General features: G+C 50.8%; 1 protein-coding gene across 19 annotated transcripts in view; it reads right to left on the reverse strand.

Moving 5' to 3' along the window:
* Nucleotides 1-25,010, reverse strand: part of ZNF618 (zinc finger protein 618) — a 184,103-nt gene that overhangs the window by 57,565 nt on the left and 101,528 nt on the right. For all 19 annotated transcript variants that reach the window (XM_027105126.1, XM_027105114.1, XM_027105108.1 and 16 more), the window contains exon 3: nucleotides 8,390-8,649. In XM_027105126.1, the coding sequence (XP_026960927.1) occupies nucleotides 8,390-8,649 (260 nt within the window). The remainder of the gene's footprint in view (nucleotides 1-8,389; nucleotides 8,650-25,010) is intronic.

Below are 25,010 nucleotides of genomic sequence, written 5' to 3' on the forward strand. Positions count from 1 at the left end.
CTGCAACTTGCCCACTTCACGCAGCCAGCTAGTGGGAGCGGGCTCTGGACTCGGGGGCTTCTCACGCATCGGCTCAGTTCATCTTCACAAATCCAGCACAGGAAGGTGGTTATTATCCCCATTTTTCAGATGAGGGGGAACACATCGGGCCAGAGGTCACCTGCTCTGTCCTGCTGCTCCAGTGCCCGTGTGTGTGACCACCACACAGTCAGCCCCCGGGAGGATGCCAAGAAGAGGGGGCGCCTGCTAACGGCTACCAGTTACCGAGTACACCCAGGTCTCATTTCCATCCTCCATCTTCCCAGAAGCCCTCATGTGGCTGAGACAACTCAATGGCCACTTCAACCATGAACTTGAAAGTTCTAGGGGCCAGGTGGTCCAGGGCTGGGGCCACTCAGATAGTGGCTAGTGAGGAACTGGGCTCAAAGCTGGCCTTTAGGGATCCAGAGCCATCCTACTGCCACCATGCCAGGTTACCTCTGGATGCCAAGGAACCCCCTTCAGTCATGGGGCTCCCCCTAACACTGCAGGGCAGCAGAACCCCCTACCAGGTCTGGTACCACCACAGGACCCCCAGAGCACCCTATCAAGAGCCTTGGGAGAGACTGCCTGGGATGGATGGCAGGACACGTCAGCACACAGACACAAGCCTTTTCCTCTCCCCCATCCCGTTGTCACTAGTGACACAACAAGAATCCACAGGCACTGATGAAGAGCATCTGTCTAGCATTTTCTGTAACCACCTGGCAGAGAGCCTGGCTTGAGCTCCCTTCCCAAGAGCACTGGACAGACCAAGTGAGGCCAGGTGAGAGCAGGTGGGTGGAGGTCCCGAAGCCACTGGAGGGAGAAGTGGCAAGACGGAGGTAGAAGAGGAATGTGGGCGGCATGCCTGAACTCTATCACTGGCACCCAGAGAGCTCCAGATCAGCTCCACCACCTTTCAGGATACACAAAATGCAACAAGGCAGAAATCCAGAGCAGGTGAAGGAGAGAAGAAAAACACAAGGTGGGGGGACGGACACATGGCTCCTCACAACAGGCAGTCCCATATTTAGCTCAAAGAGTCTTGGGAGCCGCTGTTCACAGATCACATGCTCAGGAGCACCCTGCCCCCTTGGTCCTAAGAAGCAGCAGAGCTGGCCCAAGCACTGCCTGCTGGGGGACAGGGGGCCTGGAGAGGTTAAGTCGTGGACAAGTAGGTTTCCTGAGGCTCTCTGGGGCTGGGACTCAGACCAAATGTCCTCGGGACCACGGTCTTCCAAGTAGAGTACAAATCCCCTGGGGATGTATGAGCACAGGGAATTTTAAGAGAATCCATTCCCAATGCATTTCTTCCTAAAACCAATGGGCCAGAGAACGTGGAGGGCAGGGAGGCCCCACTCAGCTGGTTCTCCTCACCGTCACCCTTCTCCACACGACAAACACAATGGTCCTTTCACCCACCCCAATCCCACCGTGGTGCTGTCCAAGGGGGATGAACATCTCAAGGCTCCAGGCAAAGAGATGCTGTGTTGGACTTAGAAAGTGGGTGGATCTAATGACTGGGAATAATTTCTTTTGTAAATTGGGTGATTTCTAATTCTTTGTTTTCAACAAAATTGAAGAAGAATCTAATGGAGTTGTCAGCGAAGAGACCACTGAAAATAATATCTGACGATAGCCCCCTGTGTGATTTCTGGCGTACAAACTGGAAGGTGTTCAAAGAATTGAGTGACACTGATAAAACAAGACTGCCTCCACCCCTGGCTCTTTATTTATGTGATCAAGCCTTCTAAGCACTTACACTTAAGAAAATGGAGGGCTTCCCTGGTGGCACAGTGGTTTAAGAATCTGCCTACCAATGCAGGGGACACGGGTTCGAGCCCTGGTCCGGGAAGATCCCACACGCCGCGGAGCAACTAAGCTCGTGTGCCACAACTACTGAGCCTGCACTCTAGAGCCCGCGAGCCACCACTACTGAGCCTGCGTGCCACAACTACTGAAGCCCATGCGCCTAGAGCCCGTGCTCCGCAACAAGAGAAGCCACTGCAGTGGGAAGCCCGCACACTACAACGAAGAGTAGTCCCTGCCCGCGTGCAGCAATGAAGACCCAACGCAGCCAAAAATAAATAAATTAAATAAATATATTGGAAAAAAGAAAAGAAAATGGAAAAAAAGGAATTAAACGAATGCTGAATCTTGTCTCACTCAACAATAAGAAGAAATATTAATTCACAGAAACGTGAGCCAATTGAAGAAGAAATAAAGGCTCATCTATTTCATTAAGAGGTGCATTTTCAGTAATTTTTTACTTTTATGTTTGCTATTTATCTAAATTTGTTTTTGACAAAGTGTATGCTAAGAGCAACTCCATCAGGAAAAACAAACGTTTTAAAATGTACAGCTTTCTGATCCCAACGTAGTTTTTAGAAATTTCTATTTCAACTTACGTACATCTTGCTGTGGGAGATGAGTGTGAAACAGTGATCAATAAAAGACTCTCAAGCATAAAAAATACATTACGTTAGGATAAAATCCTGTGAGGGAAGTGGGCTGGAAATATGAGTTCAAGGAGAAAAAGGAAAGATGCATAACTTCTGACTGTTCAAGATGAGCCTGTTCATACGGTTTTTAAAAGGATGATGGTGGATATCAAAAGCGGTGGGGTTTGGATTCCCTTGGATACACTTAAAAGAGTGGTTCAGAGTTTTATTTCCAAAATGCCACATTTTAAAAAAAACAATACAACACGTCAGAAATTATATCCTTTGTAATTACTCCAACTCTGGATGAAAACGTTAGACGTCAACTCAAAAATGTGAAAGAGAATATAGTTTCTCAAAATTCTTTTAGGAGATATTGAAGAAAAGAAGTTTGAAGCCATTGGCCTTTCAGCTTCCTATCATTCCAGAGGTAACCCCGGATGTGTCAACGTCCAAGGCTTTGGCTAATACCACTGGTATCTGTTTTGCATTTTCTGTCCCCCTCAAAACCACTTTTATACCTATGACTTCAGTCTGACCTCAACAATCCTACTGGAAAGACAGGCAGACTTTATTACACCCACTGATCAGTGAAGACAGTATGGCTCAGAGAAGTTAAGGGAGCCTTAACATCCTGAGCCCCACAGCGGGGCAGACCCCAGGTCTTTTGGTTACAGTCCAGGGGCCCTTTCCCACGGAGACCCTCCAATCACGAACCCCATCCCACCCTGGACCACCAGATGGAGAGTCAGCAGCTGGGATAAGACGCACCTGAGAGGGAGGCCAGAACCCTCCTTTCTGAGTGGCTGCGGCAAACAGCTGAGCGTAGGCTCTGGCAGGCTCAGGCCCAAAGCCCTGCCAACAGCGACTGAAACAGGAAACTATCAGCTGGCACTACAAAGCGGGACCTGGCACCTTCGCTGCCTGGGTTTATAAGAGACCGAAACCCATGTGTCTGTGTCTGAATGGCTGTCTGCTCTTCTGTTGCTCCTTCCAGAGCTGTGGCCAAGGCCCCGCCTCCTCTCTCCCTGCCCCTCCTCCCTGGGCAGCCCTGTGGGTGTGAAAACACCACCACCCCTGGTGCCCAAAGCTCGCTGCCTAGAAACATCCTTGCAGGATCCAGGCTCCCAGCTGACTGACTCTCCCTCCTGTACCTGGTCGTGACCCTCCTCTGCTCACCCATCTCCAGGACAGGAACTCACTCCCTCACAGGCCTGTATTCAGTTACCAAACACTTCCCATAATCACAGAGTCCTCCCTTTCATGAGCTGAAATCACCTCCTGGTGACTTTCCTGTATTGGTTGGGGCTACTTGGAATGTGTCTGCCCGGTCCCATCCCACCAAAATGCTCTAAGTCGTGAATACTTAGACCCCATCATCTCTTCTGCACCATTCTTCCAGGAAATGCTCCATGGGCTGGATGCTTTTTGGCGTAAACCCAGCTCGCCTTGTCTTCATCATCTAGGACAAGGCTGACGAGCAGGTGTCTACTTCAGATTTTTCAATTCTAGCTGACTGGCAGTGACTTCCTAGTATACTGTGTTGAGAAGGATTCTGAGGTACACTGTTGGGACAGTGTGCAGTGATCAGTTAGGGATGCCTTTCACTTCTGGTTTTATCCAACAAAGTTGTCACAGTCAGTTGTCTCTGCTCTTCTTGCTAAAAAAAGGAGAGAGATACCCTTTTCTCAGTCTCTCTAGACTGAGAGATACCCTTTTCAGCACAAAGAATTTCTGGGCAGCAGGAAAGTAGCAGCAACTACTGCAAGCTTGGCAGCCAGCCTCCTGGGCACTGATGCCCCTCCCGGCTCTACAAGTCTGAGAAGCGGCCAAATGCCATCCATGTGTCCAGACCCAAAGCTCCTCCATGGGAAGTGCCTCAGATAATGTTTGTGTCACTAGGAACACTGTTTGTCTGATGGCTGTTAAAGGGCCAGTGAGGACTTCGGGGTGGGAACAGGCGGATGGAGCTCAGAGAAAAGGCAAGCGGGAGGTTCCCTCATGGCACAGCACTGGGTGACCGAACAGGAACACTATTGTATTCAGCAACAGAGCCCGGCCACAGCCCTGCGCACCCCTGCCAAGTGCCCTGGGAACATGTTCACTGCACGGCGCCCAGCCACCAGGGCACAGAAGCACACTGTGGCATAAGCTCATTTAAAGGGATGGCTCTAACCAGCATTCTGTCCCGGCCAGATCCCTGGGAATGCTTTCCTTCCTTGTTTTACTTCCAGGAGCAGGTGGGAGGTGGGTGCTGTGAGGTGGAGTGGCCAATCTCTTCCATTTCCTAGGCCTTTGTTTGTCCCTCTATAAAATAAGGGGGTCTGAGTGCCGCATCTATAGCATGTGGAGCTCCTCTGCCCACTTCCATATCCATGACAGACATCAATAATCAATCATGACACCCTTTAGAATCTTCAACACGGAACTCCTAATAGCCAGCAGCAATTGCTCGGATGTGGCCCATAAGATAATATCTACTTGCGTTTTTGAGATGAGATGAGTTCAGAATGTTCAATTCTAACACTGATTTTTTTAAAAAAAGTTGCCTTTCTTTCCTGCTACTAAAAGGCCAAGCCAGATTCCTCTGAGCCTGACCCTTGGCAGAAGAAACTACACCCTCAAGGAGGTCTGCCTTGATGGATGTGAGACGCCATCATGACCAGCAGGGGGTGCCCTGGCCCTGCTTTGGTACCGGCTCCAAAATGGTGGCTCCGCTTCTAACTGTGGTTCTTACACCTTTTCCACAGAAGTCTTCCAAAAGCAGGTTACTCAGAAACTGCATAACATCCTCAACGTCCCTGGATTCTAGGGGGGCAGTACTAGAAGAAGCTCAGGGGAGAAAACCGAGAACCAACTAGAAGCCATGTCTTCTGACACCTCAGCCAATGCCAACTTTCTTTTCTATCCTGCTTCTTCTCTACATCACACTGGCTTATTCTTCAGACCTGGGAAAAATGCAGAAACTATTACTACTCTTTCCTCTCGAAGAGGTACTTTATACTATCAATACTAGTATTACTGCTAATAACAGCGAATTATTTACTAAGTATAATGTTGAGTACTTTATACACATTATCCTATTGAATCCTCACCTAACCCCATGAATTTGCAATTGTGAGAACTGAGGCACAGAGAGGTCAAACAGTTTGCCCAAGGTGCAACAGCCATTAAGTCAGGGAGCCTGGATCCACTCCCAGCCTGAGGAGCCGAGCTCATTCTCCTTGCACAACACTGTCCCCTTCGGTTCCCACACCTATGAGGTGGCCAGGACAGGGAGCATGTCTCCTTTAACAGAAGAGGACATTAAGGCACAGCAAGGCCAAGGAACCTATTGCTGAGTAGCAGCTGAGCTGGAAACCAGAGTCTGTGGCTGGCACGAGGCCCTGGGGCCTCTCACTGTGCAGGGAGTTGGCCCAGGGAGGACCCCCAGCATTTCCATGCATGGCCACTCCAGGCTTTCCCCACTGAATCCTGACTGCTGGCCCCGCCTCAAGGTTCAGATTCAACTACCCTTCACTGGGCATCTCCCAGTGAAGGGCATAAATAACTCCTGGGTCCAGTGAGTCTTAAAGTGAGCAGGGCAGGGCCTCTCCTCAGTTAACTAACACATCTATGAGTGGCTAACACAGTCCTAGGCCTTGGGGAGTGAACACTGGTGGAGGGAGGTCAGACGCAGGCCCCAGAAAAGACTCTTCTTTCATTCGACACTGGGCTAAGTCACTCATGCTCTTCAGCAAATATTTCTGGTTCATCCCCCCTTCTGTCACATGGGAAATGGCATTTCCCCACCTCCCTGGGGTTGGGCGGGGCCACCTGACTAACCTGGCCAATGACTGTGAAGGGAATTAACACATCTCACTTGTGGATCGCAGCTGGCACGTGAGTCCCTCCAGAGCTCTTTCCCTCTGTCACTTGGCTGGCAGCATTCCAGACAATGGCTGCTTTAAGCCTGGGTCCAGAACAGAGCAGCGCCCCCAACTGGCCCACAGTGGACATGTAGTGGACTAAGAAATAAATGAACCTTTGTGGTTCTGAGCTACCAAGATCTCATTACTTTTTAGGGTCTTTTGTTACTGTGGCATAACCTAGCCCCATTCTGACAGCTATAGCAGCAATGACAACACTGCTTCCTAGAAACTAGTACCTTGCTAGGAATTGTGTGGTGGGAGTAGGGAGCACAGACACAGATCAGACAGGTCCTAGAGCTCTAATCTCCAGGAGCTGCCCATCTTGTAGCAGAGCCAGGTGCCGACAGGGCCCCTCTAATCTCAAGTGGATAATGGGAAGTGCCCCCTGAGGGGCAGGGCAGAAACAGACCACTTCTGACCAGAAGAGATCAAGGAAGGCTTCTGGGAGGAGGGGGCACCGGAGCTAGCCTTGTAAACTGGGTTGGATTTCGGCAAAGGCATTCCAGGGAGAGAGAACAGCAGGAGCAAAGGGTAGGAAATGCTGCAGAAGAGCAGACTGTGCTGGAATGAAAGGACCAGGAAGAAAGAAGTAAGAAAGGGGGCTATGGGGCTCAGGTTATGGAGGACCTTGATGCTATGGCCTTGACCTTAGATACAGTGGGGAGTGACATGGTCAGTGTTTCATTTTTGTCAAGGTCCCTGGCAGCCAAAGTAGATGGCAGGTGAGGGCAGAAAGACACAGAGGCACAGCTGTCAGCAGGACGCCACAGTGACCCAGGTGGAGTGATGGTGGCCACAACCAGCCCAGGAACAGCTGGGAAAGGGAACTTGAGGCTGATCCCCAGCGGCTGGGAAGAAAAGGCAAGAGGTCTCGAGTCTAAACTTGGGGAAGCAGACACAGGGCAGCCTCCCCTGCCTGGCACACATGGGATGGGAGCCTGGAAGTCAGGAGGAGGTGGGCAGAGCTGCCCCAGGAGGGACAGGCAGAGGGGAGCGAGACGGTCTCCTGAGCACAGGAATGCGGAGGAGGGCACAGATGGAAACAGAGACCTGGGAGCAGACTAGGCAAGGTGTCCGTGCCAGGCTGAGGCTCGTGGACTGTATTTTACAGACCGGGGCTGCAAACTGGTGGTCCATGGAATGACTCTCACCCACAGGTATGTTTTGCTTGGCAGATTTTAAAAGTCAAATTAGCCACCAACGTTTAAAGCCAAAAGAATTTACATTCAAATTCTCATTTCTGGCATGTGTTCTGTCCAGAGATCTGGCCACCCTGAGCCCGTGTCCCCACCTAGTTACCATACGTGAGGCATGGGCTCTCCAGCTGGACCCAGGCCCTACCACCTACCACCTGCCTGTCTGGCTCATCTCCACGATGCTAAATAAACGTATCTTTCGGGCTTTGTGGGCCTTTGCGTTTGCAAACTGGCAGGAGTGCAGGCAGCCCCTAAGGGGTATCCCCTGGCTCACACTGTAATGTAGCAGGGAGAGATGGTTTCTAAGAAGCTTGTTTCTACTGAGCTCCTCTGAGCCTGGCCCAGACCAGAAGAGGCGGGAGAAGGTGCCAGACTGCCACCCATCTGATCCTGACTGGACAACTGGTCTGAGCAGGACCCACACTGAAAGCTGCCCCCAGAGGCCCCCGGGGAAGCCCAGGAGGAAGAAATGCAGACGGGCATTTAGGACACCGAGTGATACAGGCTGTGCTGGACCCATCTGGGGTGTGGGAGCCCCATGGTGTGAGATTCGCCGGGCCTGCAGAAAGTTCCAGGCATCTGACTTGAGCAAAGTCTTAAAAGGACAGGTAGGGTTTTGCCACGTCAGGTGGGAAGACAAGAGCTCAGAGCAGAGCTGAGCAGGCAAAGGCGAGTGTCAGGAGCTGAGGCCCTTCCCTGAGGGCAGCCACAGAAGGCTCTCGCAGCCGGGGAGGGACAGGGATCCCAGGCCTCCCGCCCTAGCACTCCGGCTCCACGTTCCCACCCTGGCCCCAGCCCGACCCTGCGGACGGGCGCTCACCCAGGGTCTGCTGGTTGCGGACACCGCCAATCACCACGCAGATCTCGGCAGGCACGTCGCCGGTCCCATCCTTGCTCACCCCCTTCTTCTCCTCCTTGGCCTCGCCCTGCCAGATCACCTCCTGGATGTAATCATCGGGCAGCTCCGTCTTGACCTTCACCTCCGTCATCGTTCCCTGCTCGGCGCTCAGCGAGGCCTCGGCCGGCACAGGCTCTGGCCCCTCCACCTTGGTGCTCTTCTGGTTGCGCTTCAAGCGCTCCCTGGGAAAGAAGACAGTCTGCTCAGTGTGGACCCCAGACTCGCCCCAGACCTACCTGGGCGCGCCCCAGCCAAGGGGGGGTTGCAAAATTTTTAGCTCTAGACCCACCTCTCATGTGACCCTCACCTTAAAGCACAGGTTCCCACCGCTGCCCCTGAGGGTCCTCCAGGGAACCCTAGGGCTCCAAGGAACACAGTTTGAAAATCTCTGGAGTAGGATGGCTCACACTGCACCCATTTTGCAGATGGAAAAGCTGGGGTCTAAACGTGACCAGTAACTCTTGTAACTGGAGTTACAAGAGACCTGCAAGAAAAGCTCTGGCTGGTTGAAATTAGTTCTTCTCAAGCTTCAGCGTGACCATAGATCAGCTGAGAATCTTGGTAAAATGCAGAGTTGGTGCAGCAGGTCTGTGGCTTGGCCTGAGATTCTGCATTTCTAACAAGCACCCAGTGGAGGCAGGTGCTGCTAGTCCTTAATGGCAGTTGAGCAGCAGGGGTTTCAGTGGCTTGATGTACGCAGAGCACGTGGTGCCCTTCCCTTTGCTCCTTGGCGGAAGGGCTGCAGAGCTCACCCTGCTTTACACTAGGGAACATACAGGCCAAAAGGCTCACTGAGGGGGAGGCCGCGGAGCCAACACTTGGCCCCCCCACAATGCGGCCTCTAGGTGGCTCTTCAAATAGGAGAAACATCCTCAAGTTAATAGGCTCAATATCGAGGGTGGGCCCTGAGGCCTAGAGCAGGGCTGTGACCTGCCCAGGGCCACACACAAGATTGGTGGCAGGCCGAGGCACGAAGCCAGGTCCCGGCCATCCACTCTTGAACTGTTCTCCTTTCAGTGAGACTCTCCCTCATCCTTCCGGCAGTGGTGGGGAAGCTGAGGCATGCACAAGCTGGGGAATCAGGTCACGTTCCAGGCCTGGGGATGCTGCCCTGGCCATGTCCAGCCCTCTCCAGTGCTCCAGAGAAGCAGCTGGACCGTGAACTTCAAGGCCCAGGCTCAGGCAAGGCCGGCTAGCATACCAACTGGAGCTTAGCGGAGGTGCCCGGGCTGGGAGGCAGGACCCGGGATCTCATCCTGGATCAGCAGTGGGCTTGCTCTGTGACTCTGGACAAGACCCTTCCCCTCTCTGGGCTTCCAGCTCCATCTACCACAAGAACATGGGTTTTATCATGTCCACTGTCCCGCCCAGCTCTCAACTTTCTCCCAGGTTGGGGAACTGAGCAGAGAGAGAGAAGGAAGGCTCCAGCTGATGACGAGGGGGCAGAGAAAGGCCACTGGGGTGGTCCTATGACTGCACTGTGTCTCCCCACCCCTGCTTCACGTGGTGAAGTCCTAACACCCAACGTGACTGTATCTGGAGATAGGGCCTTCAGGACGTAATTAAGATTAAATACAATCAGAACAGTAGGGCCCTTATCTGATAGGACAGTGGCCTTAGAAGAAGGAGAGAGATCTCTTTCCCCGCTATTTCTCTACCATGTGAGGACACAGAGAGGAGGCTGTCTGCAAACCACGAAGAGGGAGCAGAGGCTGCCTGATGGCCTGGCGGGAAGGAGATGCGAGGAACTGAGATGGAAAGAGCACTGGGTTGTGAATTTGGATCATCCCAGAGCCAAATCTCAGAACTGCCACTCTCTCCAGTTGTGGGTTCCTGCAAAAGTGACTTCCACCCCGAGCCTCAGTCTTCACACCCATACGATGGGGATAAACACAGCACCTACCCCACAGCACTGTGATGCAGACACAAGGCAATGTGTGCAAGGGACCTAGAACGCTGGCCCCAGTGGAGATGTTCTGGGGTACCTATCGTCTATATGGGGGGCAGGGGAAAGAAGTGTTCAGAGAATGAGAGAACGCAGGGGAAGAGTCTTACACGCGTAGATTTTAGTGCAGGGGCTGTGGAAGCAAATCAGTGGGGTTTAAAGGCAGCACTGTCATGCCAGCTTGGAACCCTGAGTGGGCCCTGACCCTCTCTGAGCCTGTTTCCGCACCCGTGAGGCAGGGAGCCCCACACTAACTCAAAGGGCCTCGTGAGGACCAACTGCAAAAATGTACAACCAGGACACTGTCTAGAGTGACTCCTAGAGTGGAGATGCTAGTGCTGAGGGAAACTGGTGATAGAAGTTGCTGAAGTCCCTCCCTATTCCCTAGCTGAGACCACGTGGGTGCTACAACTTGCCAGTCCTGCCCACCCTGAGGCTCGCTGAGCACAGAGATAGAACTCAGGGACCCTGTCCGACCCTCCATGCCAGCCTGGCAAGAGCACAGCCCACGGGTCCTAAGGGCTGCTGGACAGGCAGGCAGCTGAGGACTCTCCCTGGCTTGGGCCTGGCTGGTCCCGACCCCGGCTGCACATGGGGCTAAGCCCCAAGTTCAGGGCAGATGGACTTCCCAGGGCCCGCAGAGAGGCCCACCAGAGCGGAGGTGTCCCACCTGTCAGTGTTCCCCACAGCTGACGTTACAGGATGGGAAGGACATAGAACAGCTCCCTGCCCAGAACGCCCTCCCCTCAGGGCCCGTAAGCGCTTGACCATCCTGTCTTAACAGACCTAGTGTCCCTTCCTGCCCTCAAGGACCTCATTAGCATCTCCCATCCTGGTGGGAGGGGGGAGCTGTTGGAGTCTGACAGGTTGGGTGTCCACAAACCCCGCAACCTCTGGCCAGAGATTCCCCTCTCTGAGTCTGTTTCCCTGTCTGCTAAAGGGGGACTGTGCTCCTTGCCAGCGCGGGGCGGGAGGGGAGCCAGAGAGCTGTACAGAGTGGATCTCCTTGGATGACAGCTGCCATTATGATGACACTGGTCCATGATGACATACCTGCCTCTGGGAAGCCTTCCCTGCTTGCTCGAGATGGCGTTAGACCCCGTCTCTGAATGCCCCGTCTGCCTTGCACAGGTGACTCTCACACCCTCTTGCCCACAAGCACAGTGGCACACAACCACCCACTCTCTTACAGGTGACACCCCTGAACCCTTGCTGCACCGAGAACACGGGGGACTTCTCTTCCCCCGGCTTCACACTTTAGATTACAAGCCCAAGTGTTGCTTTTCTCGGATGCTTTACATTTAATTAGGCCTCCTAATAACAATGGAATTGCAGAAGCACTTATATCACTGTGAATTAGTGCTGCAGCTCCTTCTAACTTCTTTAAGAAAATATTTTTTCATGTATCATTTTTTAAAATAGAGCTCATTATTTTAATTATATCCATTTAAATGTACAGTAGAGCCCATGGATATTCTCAGCACGAATCATTAGGTATATTAGTGAAAAAGCACTTGGAATCTATCTACATGCTGACACTCCATAATCTATTCTATTTGTGTCACTGTAAAATAGATTTATATATAGATAACTACAAAATAGTTGCTTAAGATATGCTATGAATTTTATATTTAACCCGAGTCATGCTTCAACGTAAAATCCAATGTCAGGCACTAAAAGGATATTTCTCAGTAAGCACACGATGTCTGTGGTCACTGGTTACTGCTCATCCCAGAATGCCAGGAGAGAAGTCAGACCAAGTGGGTCCCTGCCCAAGGGATTCCCTAACAGCCATGGCCTTTCACTAAGGCAATGGTTCTCAAAGTGTTTTCCTTAAAGGCCTAGGGGTTCCAGAGCAAAGGCCCAGAAGCACCCATGAGGCCTGGATAACAGGGTGGTGGTGACTAGACCTCCAAGAACCCCTACTTTCTCCATCTTTGATATCTACAGCTTTGCTTTTAATGGGTGGTAAATGGCGGCTCCCCTGAAAGACGGGCCTACGACCTAATCCCCAGAACCTGTGAATGCAAACTCATTTGAAAAAAGGCGCTTTGTAGGTGTAATTCACTTAAGGATCTTGAGAGGAGATCATTCTAGATTATCTGGGTGGGCCCTGTATGCAATGACAAGTGTCCTCATAAGAGACATGTGGGAGATTTACAGACAGAAGAGGGAACAATACAGAGAAGAGGAGGCAGCATGACCACAGATTGGAGACACGCGGCTCTACAAGCCAAGGAATGCTGCAGCCACCCAAAACCGAAGAGGCAAAGCGCAGATCTCCCCGGAGCCTCCAGACAGCGTGTGACCCTGGCCCAAGACCTTGATTTCAGACTTCAGGCCTCCAGAACTGGGAGATCAAATTTCGTTTGTTTTAAGCTATCTAGTTTGTGGTAATTTGTTACACCAGCCACAGGAAACTAATACACTAGGCGTGACTAAATTGGAAGAAATACCTCCGAAGCAGTTAACTTTTGCAAACCATTGACCTCCACCACCCCCAAAGTTTTCTTTTGCTTCGTTCTTACTCATCCCCCGGACTGAATCTGATATGGCCAGTCCAATGTGCCCGCAGAGCCTGCCTGGGGGAAGTTTCAGAAGCAAATCTCTTCCTCTGGGTCTTACCAGATGGTTCGGTGCTTATACTCACCCCGTCACATCTGGCACTCACAAGCACCCTGTGGCCAGATGGGGAACCAGAACAGAGGACAGGGCCCGTGTCTGTTCCGTCCCCATCCACATCCAGCCCTAGCCTGGGCCCTGCGGCACAGTATGAACTCAGTCAACACGGAGAATGAACGGCATGCCCAAGGGCGCAAGACTTCCAGCCATGAGCTTGTCTGAACAACTCTTGTGACTCCTATCCTGGGGCCGTTCCCACTGAGCCCTGCAGCCCAAGACAACGCAACCAAACAACTTCTCAGTGGACTGGGGGCTCAAAGACAAATTCCACTTCTGGCCATGTTGATCGAAGAGTCCCAGTGATGCCCGGTGCCTGGGAGTCAGACAACGTCCTCTCTGAGTACAGTTTCTACATCATCCCACCGAAAATGCTAATGCTTCAAGTTCTACCAAGTCACAGTAGTAATGAGACGTCCTCAGCACACTGGACTTCGGTCCCACCCCTGCTTGATTCTGTTTTCCCATCTGACAACAAGTGAGCTAGAGTCTGAGATGTCGAAGGCTCTGTTGGAGGCCAGACCTCTACCCCGAAAGTGTGCATGTCTCCTTGCACAGGATGGGGAGCAGGGCATCTGTCTGTGCTCCAAGACAGCCTGAGGGCCACTCCACCTCCCCCAAAGGCCACTGCTTCTTTACGCTAGTACTTTAGCCACCTGAAACAATGTTAAGGTGGGGGGGAATCTCTAATCACAGTGTGTAAGCAATGACTTGGTTAAGTCCCTCTAGAATAAAACCTCATTAAAAGACTCCAAGCAGGGTTTCCTTGGTGGCGCAGTGGTTGAGAGTCCGCCTGCCGATGCAGGGGACACGGGTTCATGCCCCGGTCCAGGAAGATCCCACATGCTGCGAAGCGGCTGGGCCCGTGAGCCATGGCTGCTGAGCCTGCGCGTCCGGAGCCTGTTGCTCCGCAACAGGAGAGGCCACAGCAGTGAGAGGCCCGCATACCGCAAAAAAAAAAAAAAAAGACTCCTAGCATTACGAATGAGGGTTAACTGCCCTCAAGGTGAGCTTAAATACACTCTTCATGAATGCATGGATACATGGGGTGTTAAATGAATGAACACACATCCAGCCATGATTTCAGGGGCTGTGTTTACCCTGCTGCAGAGGCTGACCACTGACCTAGGCCTCCAGCTCTATCCAGCTGCCCACCTACCAATGATCTGAGTACAAATGATTATCATTCGTAGATGTTGGCAGGCTCCTCCTTGGCAATGCTTTCTAGGTCCAATGAGGTTTTTGCCTCCCCCATTCCACCAGAGCCGTTCTTTCCAACGCCTCCTGGGACCTCCATTCTCCTAGATCCAACAGTCTCTTCTGGGTCCTCATTGAGTTCGTCCTCTATCAGCAGCCTCTAATGAGCTCCTCTCTCTCCTCCTCCAACCCTTTCCTCACTAAGCTCTGGGCCTGCCCGGTGGGCCTCCCACCTTCCAGCCACTCTTCACCAACCCAACCCTTATATGTCAACCTGCCCCAAGGATCAGTTCTAGAGCCTCTTTTTTTTTTTTTTTTTTTTTTGCGGTACGTGGGCCTCTCACTGTCATGGCCTCTCCTGTTGCGGAGCACAGGCTCCGGACGCGCAGGCTCAGCGGCCATGGCTCACGGGCCCAGCCACTCCGTGGCATGTGGGATCCTCCCGGACCGGGGCACGAACCCGTGTCCCCTGCATCGGCAGGCGGACTCTCAACCACTGCGCCACCAGGGAAGCCCGAGCCTCTTCTATTTTTATCCATACTCACTTCCTACATGATCTCCCCTAGATTCATGCTTTTAAATATTAACTATGTGATGATAAATCCCAAATCATACCTCCAACCTGGACCTCCCCCCCCACCCCCAAGCTCCAGACCCGCATGACAACTACCCACTGGACACTTCCACCTGGATGTCTAACACGCACCCGTATTTACAGGTCCAAACTGAACTGCGGCTACGCCCCTTCCCCCAAGTCAAGAAAACAATTCTTCTGACTCCAATCCCAGTGCTCTTCCCGCTAAATCCCGCAGCTTAAGACACGGTCATGAGATAGTGGCAGTCTTCTCCACTTCGGTTAGTATAATTCCGCCCTCCAGCTCCTCAGACCCAGACTCTGGGAATCATCCTTGTCTCTTCCCTCTCACTCTCTCCGAAGCAACATATCAGCAAATCCTATCAACCCCAGCTTCAAAATATGCCCAGAACCTGACCACTCCTTACCACCCCACGGCCACCACTCTCGTTCAAGCCGCCTTCCCCTCTCTCCTGTCTTGCTGTAGCATTCTCACGGCCCGTCTCCCTGGTCCTATCCTGGCCCAACGCCCCAAAACTGACGTTCGACACAGCAGCCAGAGCCTTCCTATTCAGCTAGCTCGTGTCACTCCTCAGCCCAGCACTCATTTAGGGCTCCGTGTCTCACTCAGCGCAGCAGTAGAGTCCTCGTCCCGGCCCGCAGGGCTCTCTGTGACACGCCCCACACGCCCGCGGACGCGGATCGCATCTGCTCACACCGCCCCTCTCGTGCTTTCCTCGCTGGCCCCACCAGCCTGCTCGCTGTCCCCTGAGCACGAGGGCAAGCTCCCGCCTCAGGCCTGAAATGCTCTGCCCTCCTCCCCAGATGTCCCCACAGCGAGTTCTCCACTCCCCCACGTCTCTACTCAAACATCCCAGTGCCGGCAGAGAGATCCGTGGCCGCCTGATCCCAAACGTCAGCCGTCTCCGCTGCACCCCAGCTTCAACGCTCCACATCCCTTCCCGGCTTCACGCCTTCTGCTCAGCATCCACCCTCCATTCATGTAACATGCTTGTTACTCCTCGTCCGCTTCGCTGTCTCCCCAAGTGGAATGACAGCTACAAGAGGACGGGGACTTTGTCTCCTCGGTTCACTGTCACATGCCAGCACCTATGGCGGCACCTGGCATGGGGGAGGTGATCAATAAGCACCTGTCCACTGAAGGAGTCAAGAATGAGCCCTGCAAAGGTCAATGCCATTGTGGCCCTCGAGGCGTCTCCCTCTACCCACCCCCCAAAAGAACTGTCGGTGGTTGAACTGCTTCAGCTGGTCCCCAGGACTGAAGGCAGCAATGTCCCACCCATCTGGCCCTCGGTACAACATGGGCTGAGGACGTTTCACAGGAGCCAACGTTCTGAATAAGTGAAGTTTATTCCTGAAGTGTCACGGTCTTCTCTCCATCCTTCCCAATGGAAATTTTCTTAAATGTAACACACTCTTCCTACTTTCTAAATTGCCAAAATGCAGCAGCCTTGGTAATGCTCTAACACCAACTCTTCTTTTCCTCCAGCTTTACTGAGATACTAGTGACATATAACATGTAAGTTCAAGGCGGACAAGGTGATGATCTGATATTACATGATGACCTCAACTCCTGAAGATGCAGGGTCACCATTATATCTTCCATTAGCAGATTCGGGCCCTCAGGCAGGCATGGGGTGTTGACACCCTGTCTCAGGGTGACAACCGCCTGGGAGCCCGCAGCCTCCACCAGTGGCTCTGGGAATGCCCCCTCTGCTTCTAACAGGTCCCAGATCCGAATCTGCCTGCCAGTTCCATGTGGTTTGGGGAGACCTTCAGAGGTAAAGGCTCTACCCCACTGCTTTGCGTATCCCTGTGCCTAGCCCCTGGCTGATGTCAGCTAACGTCTGCTGAACGATACAAACCGAAAACGGCAGGTGCAAAAATGCCAGCATACAGGGTGGAAGAGATGCCGGTGGCAATCATGCCAATAACAGGGTGAGTGAGGACAGGGCAGCTGTGACATACCAAGTGGCTAGGACGGGCCAGTCACAGTGCGGCTTCAGGCCCTATGCATGCACTGTCTCCCTGCTCTCCGCAATGCCTTACACAGCAGGTAGTTTTGCTCTACAGATAAGAACACTGAGGACTGGAGAAACAGTGACTCATGGTCACACAGCTTTCTAGTGACAGAAGCAGGACTCAACCAGGTCTGCCTGACTCCAACCCCTGGGCTTTTTTAATCATTTGGATGATTTCTGTTTTTTCTCAAGAGAAGAGAAAATAATGAAAACACTTGTTGAATGAATGAACAAATAAATGACTAAAAGACAGGAAGCTCCAAGAGATGGGGAACATGTGTATTCCCTTGTCTCCTACAGTATCCTTAGTATCTTGACCGAACAGGCACATGCTAGATGCTAAAAACAGGAACACGGAAATGCAAGAAAACAAAGCAATGGAGGGCTCCATCTCTGCCACAGAGAAAGGTGTTTGGGCTCCGTGTTCAGTGCTGACATTCAGCTCTCTTTGATGTGCCCTAGAAAGGCTGCTGTGCTCACACCTGTCCTTTGGATGTAAAGAGTCCTGTTTTTAGCCACAAGGACAGAAATCATCACGGGGACAAAGGTCGCAGCTTTACCACTAGCCTGGAAGGGCCAAAAGAGAGAAACTACAGCAAAACCCCAGTTTCCACAAACCCCAGTAACAAGGCAGCTGTATTTACGATTCCACCCATGATTCAAATCTTTAAGTCATCACCCATGCCTTAATAACCCTCAGAATGATCTGCTTCTGGAAGGGAGCACTGATATATTTTAATAAACAGTCAAGTAGAAAAGATGAGATTAATAGATTAAAACTAATAACCTATTAAACAACTCTTAACAGTCTAGAAATTCAAAATAACCTGCAATGTATAAATATATCATTAGTTTGAGTTAATTCTTAGGCACTTAATTTTCTTCAATGTATGGTGTCAGTCAGCCACGACGCTGGGTAATACCGCAGCTCAGAAAGACAGCATGAAGACTTAAATATTAAGAGTTAATTCCCTGGTTAATTTAAACCTAAAATAGAGAAAAGCAGGAGTCTTGAGCAATGCTGTCAAGTCACAAACTCTGACATGTAGCAGGCAGGGCCCTCTGGGGAAAGCTGGGAGCTTCTCAAGGCTGCCATGGCACATGGAAGGTTGGCCCAGGTCAGCAGAATTACTGTTAACAGCCTCTTAAACAGATGCACTGCCTTCGTTTTCCAATGGATCTGGCCTTGGTACAATACGTATCCGCCAGCAATGCGCACGGCTCTCTGAAGACCCACCTTGCCGCGGCTCTCCCTACACAGCTTTGGGACCCTGCAGACTCAGGAATTCTCACCCACTTAGTATGCCCTTGACAGGCAGGTGGGGAAGGGGAGGCCACAGAGGAGCCCACGCCCACAGTCCTGCATCTTCCGGGGCACCCGTGGTGGCCCACGCAGACCCCAGAGAGCAGGTAACTCAACCATGAAGAGTGAGGCCATACCTAGGTTCTCTTGCTGGCCACATAAACAGAGGATAAATACACCCTTTCTGCCGTCAGTGTTATTTCCTGCTGAGGCTGTGACTTGGCCTCGATCGCTGATGCCCAACTCCTCTGGGCACCCTCCTTGGAATGAAATGCAAAGAAGCTTCCCAATGGGACTGCTCCCCTTCCACCCTGCCCACATTGACAATTGACACCAGGAGCCGCTCAGCTGCTTAGAAAGCTCTGTCGTCCCTCCAATGTGCTCGTCCCATCCTGGCACTACCTCTGGCCTCCACCCCTCCGCTCTTCACCCACCAGCCCTTGAGATGCGCTGATGACAGACTTGAGGTCTGGAATGCAAAGCCAGCTCTGTCCACACGCCCTCATGTGAGCACCTGGGCCTGGACCCTCACTGCCCAGAGGCGTGCTGTTCCCGGACACATAAACGAGACTCCTCACTACACAGTCCAGCCCTTCAAGGGGTTTGAGGATGATAAACTAGGTGCGTGGACCGTTGCCAAGCTTCCTAACCTGCCCACGCCTCTCTTTCCTGACGTGTAAGCACTAACCTCAAAGGGTTGTTTAGAAGATTAAAGCACAGGGCTTCCCTGGTGGCGCAGTGGTTAAGAATCCGCCTGCCAATGCAGGGGACATGGGTTCAAGCCCTGGTCCAGGAAGATCCCACATGCCGCGGAGCAACTAAGCCCGTGCGCCACAACTACTGAGCCTGTGCTCTAGAGTCCGCGAGCCACAACTACTGAAGCCCGCACACCTAGAGCCCGTGCTCCGCAACAAGAGAAGCCACCGCTATGAGAGGCCCGTGCACCACAACGAAGAGTAGCCCCTGCTCGCCGCAACTAGAGAAAGCCCGGGCACAGCAACGAAGACCCAATGCAGCCAAAAAAAAAAAAAAAAAAAAAAAAAGATTAAAGCACAAAGATGTTCATAAGGCGCCCAGCACAGCACCACACACATAGTGGGACTCATTAGCTTCTTTTTTTTTTTTTTACATCTTTATTGGAGTATAATTGCTTTACAATGGTGTGTTAGTTTCTGCTTTATAACAAAGTGAATCAGTTATACATATACATATGTTCCCATATCTCTTCCCTCTTGTGTCTCCCTCCCTCCCACCCCTCTAGGTGGCCACAAAGCACCGAGCTGATCTCCCTGTGCTATGTGGCTGCTTCCCACTAGCTATCTATTTTACGTTTGGTAGTGTATATATGTCCATGCCTCTCTCTCACTTCATCCCAGCTTACCCTTCCCCCTCCCCGTATCCTAAAGTCCATTCTCTAGTAGGTCTGTGTCTTTATTCCTGTCTTACCCCTAGGTTCTTCATGACATTTTTTTCCCTCAGATTCCATGTATATAGAATCTGCTTACGGTATTTGCCTTTCTCTTTCTGAGTTATTTCACTCTGTATGACAGACTCTAGGTCCATCCACCTCACTACAAATAACTCAATTTTGTGTCTTTTTAGGGACTCATTAACTGTTAGTTCTCTTCTCCTGTCCTTACCAAGCACTCGCCAGGCAAAATGTGACAAGTTTGGTCCAACTATGAAAAAGATGAGCTCTTAGGCCATGGGTGGAGAACTCATAAATGAAGGCAGGAGAGGAATGTTTAGCCCCTGTGAAAACCAAAGGCGTGGAGGGCACGGCCCACTACACGCAGCAGCGATGAAGAGGAGGGAGAGGTGGGGACACACGTCGGCAGGTTCACTACGGAAGGTGGGCATGACCAAGATGGTAGGTGTGACGTACCCACACTCTTAACCATCGCGTTTTGCATCGAACCTGGAGGAAGTGGAAGCCAAGGGTGAGGATTCTTCTCTCCTGTTGGCAGAGCCAGACAGACAGTGAGGCCGTGGATGCCTCCCGAGATACTTTCTCAGATCGAGGGCCCTTGTCATTAAGGGGCTCAAGAAGCAACCAGGTCAGATCATCCTGGTTCCATTCTCAAGAATGTGCTTCTTCAGGACAAGACAAGACTTCCAGATGCTCTGACCTGGTAACTGCAGCTTCACAAGGAGAACTTGCTTAATTTGCTCAAGGAGCACAGGTGGGAAACTCGAGCTGGGTGGGTGGACTGAGGCCAGGTTCCCTAGAGATCCCAATCACTTCCCTTTGCTGGATCACCCCAAGCTCAAGAACGCAGTACCATTTGGAAAAAGGACTTACCGATTTTGACGCATATGACTTGTAGTTTGCATTTCTGTGGCTGTCTCCAGAGGACAAATCCAAGGATGTCTGAATTTTCCAGAATCGGCCCTATTTGTGCAGAGGCTAGGCTTAACAGTAACTGATTAAGCAGAAAGTGAACTCTGCCCATCCAGAAAAGCAGGGGGTCCCCTTGGAGCAAGGATATGAACCCTCAGAATCAGCCTGCAATTTATGATTTTTGTAAGCCAAACTTTGGTCCAAACTTGGTAGGGTGAGAACACACATTTCTGGAAATCAAATGAGCTCCAATTACAGGAACATAAACCTAGAGTCAAGATGAAGACGCAGCCTGACTAAAATATACCCAGAGCTGGTTCTCAAATAATTCATTCTGCTAAGACCATACTGGTCATTGACTAGCATCAGGCCTTCTGATACTATTGAATTTTGTGCAAATAAGGTTAATTTGTTTAGGGCTACTTTAATTTTCCTGCTGAAAACCAAAACGCTAAACAAGAAGAAGATATTATTTTAAAAATAATTATGCAGCCGTACACATGTGGTTATGAGATTAAACTATCCACCAGTGGAAAATCTTGGCTTAAAGGACAAGACTCAGCAAGGCCCAAAGCCATTTGATTATTTGGGGGACGGTGAACGAGTCTATTTCTCAGTTGTCTCTGAGGAGGGATGCCAATCACTGCCTCAGATGGCCCCTGGGAGGAGCAAGTGAGATGTGAAAACTGCAGGACACAGGATGTGGATCACGGTAGCCCCTCCACAAACACGATCTCCACTCTCACCCACCCTCATCCTCACCTCCAGCCTCTCTCCCATGTCCAGGCTCTATGAGAAATCAACTGCCCTGAGATGGCCCACACTCTGTCTGGGGAGAGTGTTTCTCTCTAAATAAAGCCACTTCTTACCTATCACTTTGTCTCTTACTGAACTCTTTCTGCGATGAGACATCAAGAACCTGAGCTCCACTAAGTCCTGAGACCAACTAGACCAACTCCCAATCTTCGTCAACACCGGTGGGGACATCTTCTGTGCCGTTTCTCTGTCACAACTTTTTGGGCACTAATACCTGTTTGGGAGACTACCTTGGAAGGGATAGCATCTAAAATCGTAAGCGCAAATCTTGACCAAATTGCGTGGTGGATTTTGACTTAAGAGTGGAATTTTGGACAGCTTGGCAGTTAGAGACTTCACCTCAGGCTTGTCTGAGAGGGGTCAGGCTGCATCCATCGCAACCAATACCCCTCTGGGCCATATAGGCTGGGACTGGGAAAGATGTGGACAACAGGAATTAAATGGGAAAAGACTTAGTAGGTTATGTAATCCGGTTTGGCCACAATATGAATTAGGACATTTAAAATGGAGTGAAGTACCCTATGTTCAAATTTTCATGGCCTTGTATCTAGGCAATGGAACCCAAAAGGAATTTAAGGTGTGCGGAGCTCGGAGGGATAACTCTAGGAAGGACACAGCGGACATTTTAACTGACCCACCCTACTGGATTCCTCCTCCCCCGAGGTACCGGCCCTTTTGGCTACGCGTTTCATAGCCCAGTCTGCCCCAGACAACAGGCGCAAAATCCAGAAGGCAGCTGCTGGTCCTCAGACTCCAGTAAATGATTTGTTCCAATTGGTTTATTTGGTTTTCAGTAATAGGGATATGGCCAAAGGTCTGAACGCACCCAGAGAAATATGCAAAAGGCCCAAATGATTGCAGTGGCTTTGTCCGCTCACAGACCACCAAAGGGGAAGCCGGCTTTTCTTGGCCAATCTGGCCCTGGCAGACCACAAGGCCCTTGGATACCCATACAAGGCCAGCATACCCTGTGTGGACAAATGGGTCACTGAAGGGAAGACTTTGATCGATGTGCCCTTTTCAGCCAGGGCACTGGAAGAGGGAATGCTCCAGATGCTGGACAGCAACGGGGCCCCTCGGCCATTGATGGTTTTGCAATCAGAAGACTAAAGGGGCCCAAGGCAGAAAGCGGCTCTGCCTAGAGATACCATCTACAGAACTAATGTCGAGCCTCGGGTGGTCACTGATGTGGCGGGCCACTTGGTAGGATTTCTTATAAACACCGAAGCAGCCTTCTCAGTCTTAACCCAGAGGACTGGAAACCTTTGCAATCATAAGGAATACGCAATGCGGTTGTCGGGGAAGAGACAGGGGCACACTTTCCTGGAACCCCTTTCGTGTGAGATCAACGGCCAGCTGTTTTTACATTCCTTCCTGGTTGTGCCTGACTGTCCCATCCCTTCAATGGGAAGAGATCTGTAACGAAGTTAGGGACAAGGGAACCACCCTCATCACCAAATGGTTCTAATAAAAAGCAAAGAGGAACAGATAAAATCTGAAGCTAAAATAGAAGCCTTAGTAGACCCTGGAATGTGGAATACTGAGGTTCCGGGCTTGGCCAAAGATATCCAGCTGGTGATTATTAAGTAAAAAGGGTTACATAGTGTCTAAATATAAGGTACAAATTTCTTAAACCTAGGGAAGATCCTCAAAAATGTTTGTAAGTAGATTATCAAAATAGGAGGCCACTGGTCTGACTAAACTCACCATAGCTGATATCCAGAGCCTGACAGGAATTCTGTAAAAGGTCTTCTCCCCTAAGCTAAATGAGGAAAAGTAAAACTTTCCAATACATGTGAATGGGTATGTCAGTCCTCCAATATCACTGAGGTAACCACCCAATTCTTTGAAAAAGAAAACAAAACTGTCCTTGTTTTACAAATGCAGTCTTTACAGGACCAGAGGAGTGACTCCAAAAATAATCCAAAACCCACCAATCCTTCTACCACTCCCCAAACCTTCCCTATTTATCTTAAGAGGCTTGTCAGTATTAAACAAAGGGGAAACAAAGTCATCCTAGGAGGAACTTGCCTGTACCTTTGAGATGCAAATATCCTATCTGGTCTTCTCAGGAACACTTATCTCTGCCATCTTTTTTTTTTTTTTTTTTTTTTTTTTGCGGTAGGTATGCGGGCCTCTCACTGTTGTGGCCTCTCCCTTTGCCGAGCACAGGCTCCGGGCGCGCAGGCCCAGCGGCCATGGCTCATGGGCCCAGCCACTCCGCGGCATGTGGGATCTTCCTGGACCGGGGCACGAACCCGTGTCCCTTGCGTCGGCAGGCGGACTCTCAACCACTGCGCCACCAGGGAAGCCCACTGCCATCTTTTTAAATGCAAATTTTTTAAAAAGGGAAAGGTAATTTAGAACTTGACTTGTCACAAGGATAAATAGAAATCTTAAGTGTCTTCTCCGCAAACACTAGTAAAAAGGATTTAGCCATCTAGATAGGTGACCTTGATTTGTTCCATCTGCTAGAAGCCTAATTTGAATCCAACCCCTTGTAACTGATGGCTTTTCTGTTGTACCTGACTCAGGGCTGAATTTTTGGAATGGGAACTCTGAGGCCTCTGTGTTTGTGTGTTCATACGTATCTATATGTGTGTTGTAGGTGTACGGTATTGCCAAACATTAATTCGTAAAAGAGCTCTACTTAATTGGCGTTTTAAAAATTAAGCGCTCGGGGTTTCCCTGGTGGCGCAGTGGTTGAGAGTCCGCCTGCCGATGCAGGGGACACGGGTTCGTGCCCCGGTCCAGGAAGATCCCACATGCCGCGGAGCAGCTGGGCCCGAGAGCCATGGCCGCTGAGCCTGCGCGTCGGAAACCTGTGCTCCGCAACGGGAGAGGCCACAACAGTGAGAGGCCCGCGAACCACAAAAAATAAATAAATAAATAAAATAAAATAAAATAAAAATTAATCGCTCATATACTCAGAAATAGAAAATAATCTGGCCAGAATGAATTTCAGGTTCATGGCATCTGGAAAATATTCAGTACTAAACTGATATCTGGTATTGAGGGTGGCTTAAGCTTGTTGGTTTGATTAACAGAGACATGTTAAGAGTCATCAGTGTTAAGCATAATACTTCTGTTTGTTTACCTTAGTAAACAAAGGTGTGAAGAATGAAAAAACTGAAGAGTTATGCGTGATCATTAGTTGGGTAATTGGATTTTGTTAGGAATGGCCTAAAACTAGGCTGAATTTGGTTTCTCCCTCCAAAGTTTTCTTGAAATGCTGCTTGTAATAACAGATAGTATGAGTTTCTTTGCCTGTTAAGTGATCTGTATTTGTTTTTGAGATCTCCTTCCCTCCTGTTTTACTTCTGATTCCCATAAGAATATGGGAGTAAAATCTCTGAGGGGGTAATGAAACAGGAGGAAAGGGGGCAGGGCACAACGGCTGAAAAAATGACATAGCCTGAGGACATGACATAAACTGATTAGAACCAAATGGGTCCAAGATGGCGGACAAATCGGACAAGTTGACTTCCACTAGACCTTGAGCCTCAGTATATGCTCACTGTAACACATCAGCAAGCTGAATGACATACCCACAGGCGCCATGACAGGTCCAAGGCCGACCATAAGGATCAAAAAGTGGGCGATGGCCCAATTTCCCGGAAATCCCGCCCCTTCCTAAAAGAGCTGG

The sequence above is a fragment of the Aethalodelphis obliquidens genome, unplaced genomic scaffold, assembly GCF_003676395.1.
Source record: "Aethalodelphis obliquidens isolate GAN/ISIS:26980383/991018 unplaced genomic scaffold, ASM367639v1 scaffold7, whole genome shotgun sequence".
In the NCBI taxonomy this organism is placed as follows: Eukaryota; Metazoa; Chordata; class Mammalia; order Artiodactyla; family Delphinidae; genus Aethalodelphis; species Aethalodelphis obliquidens.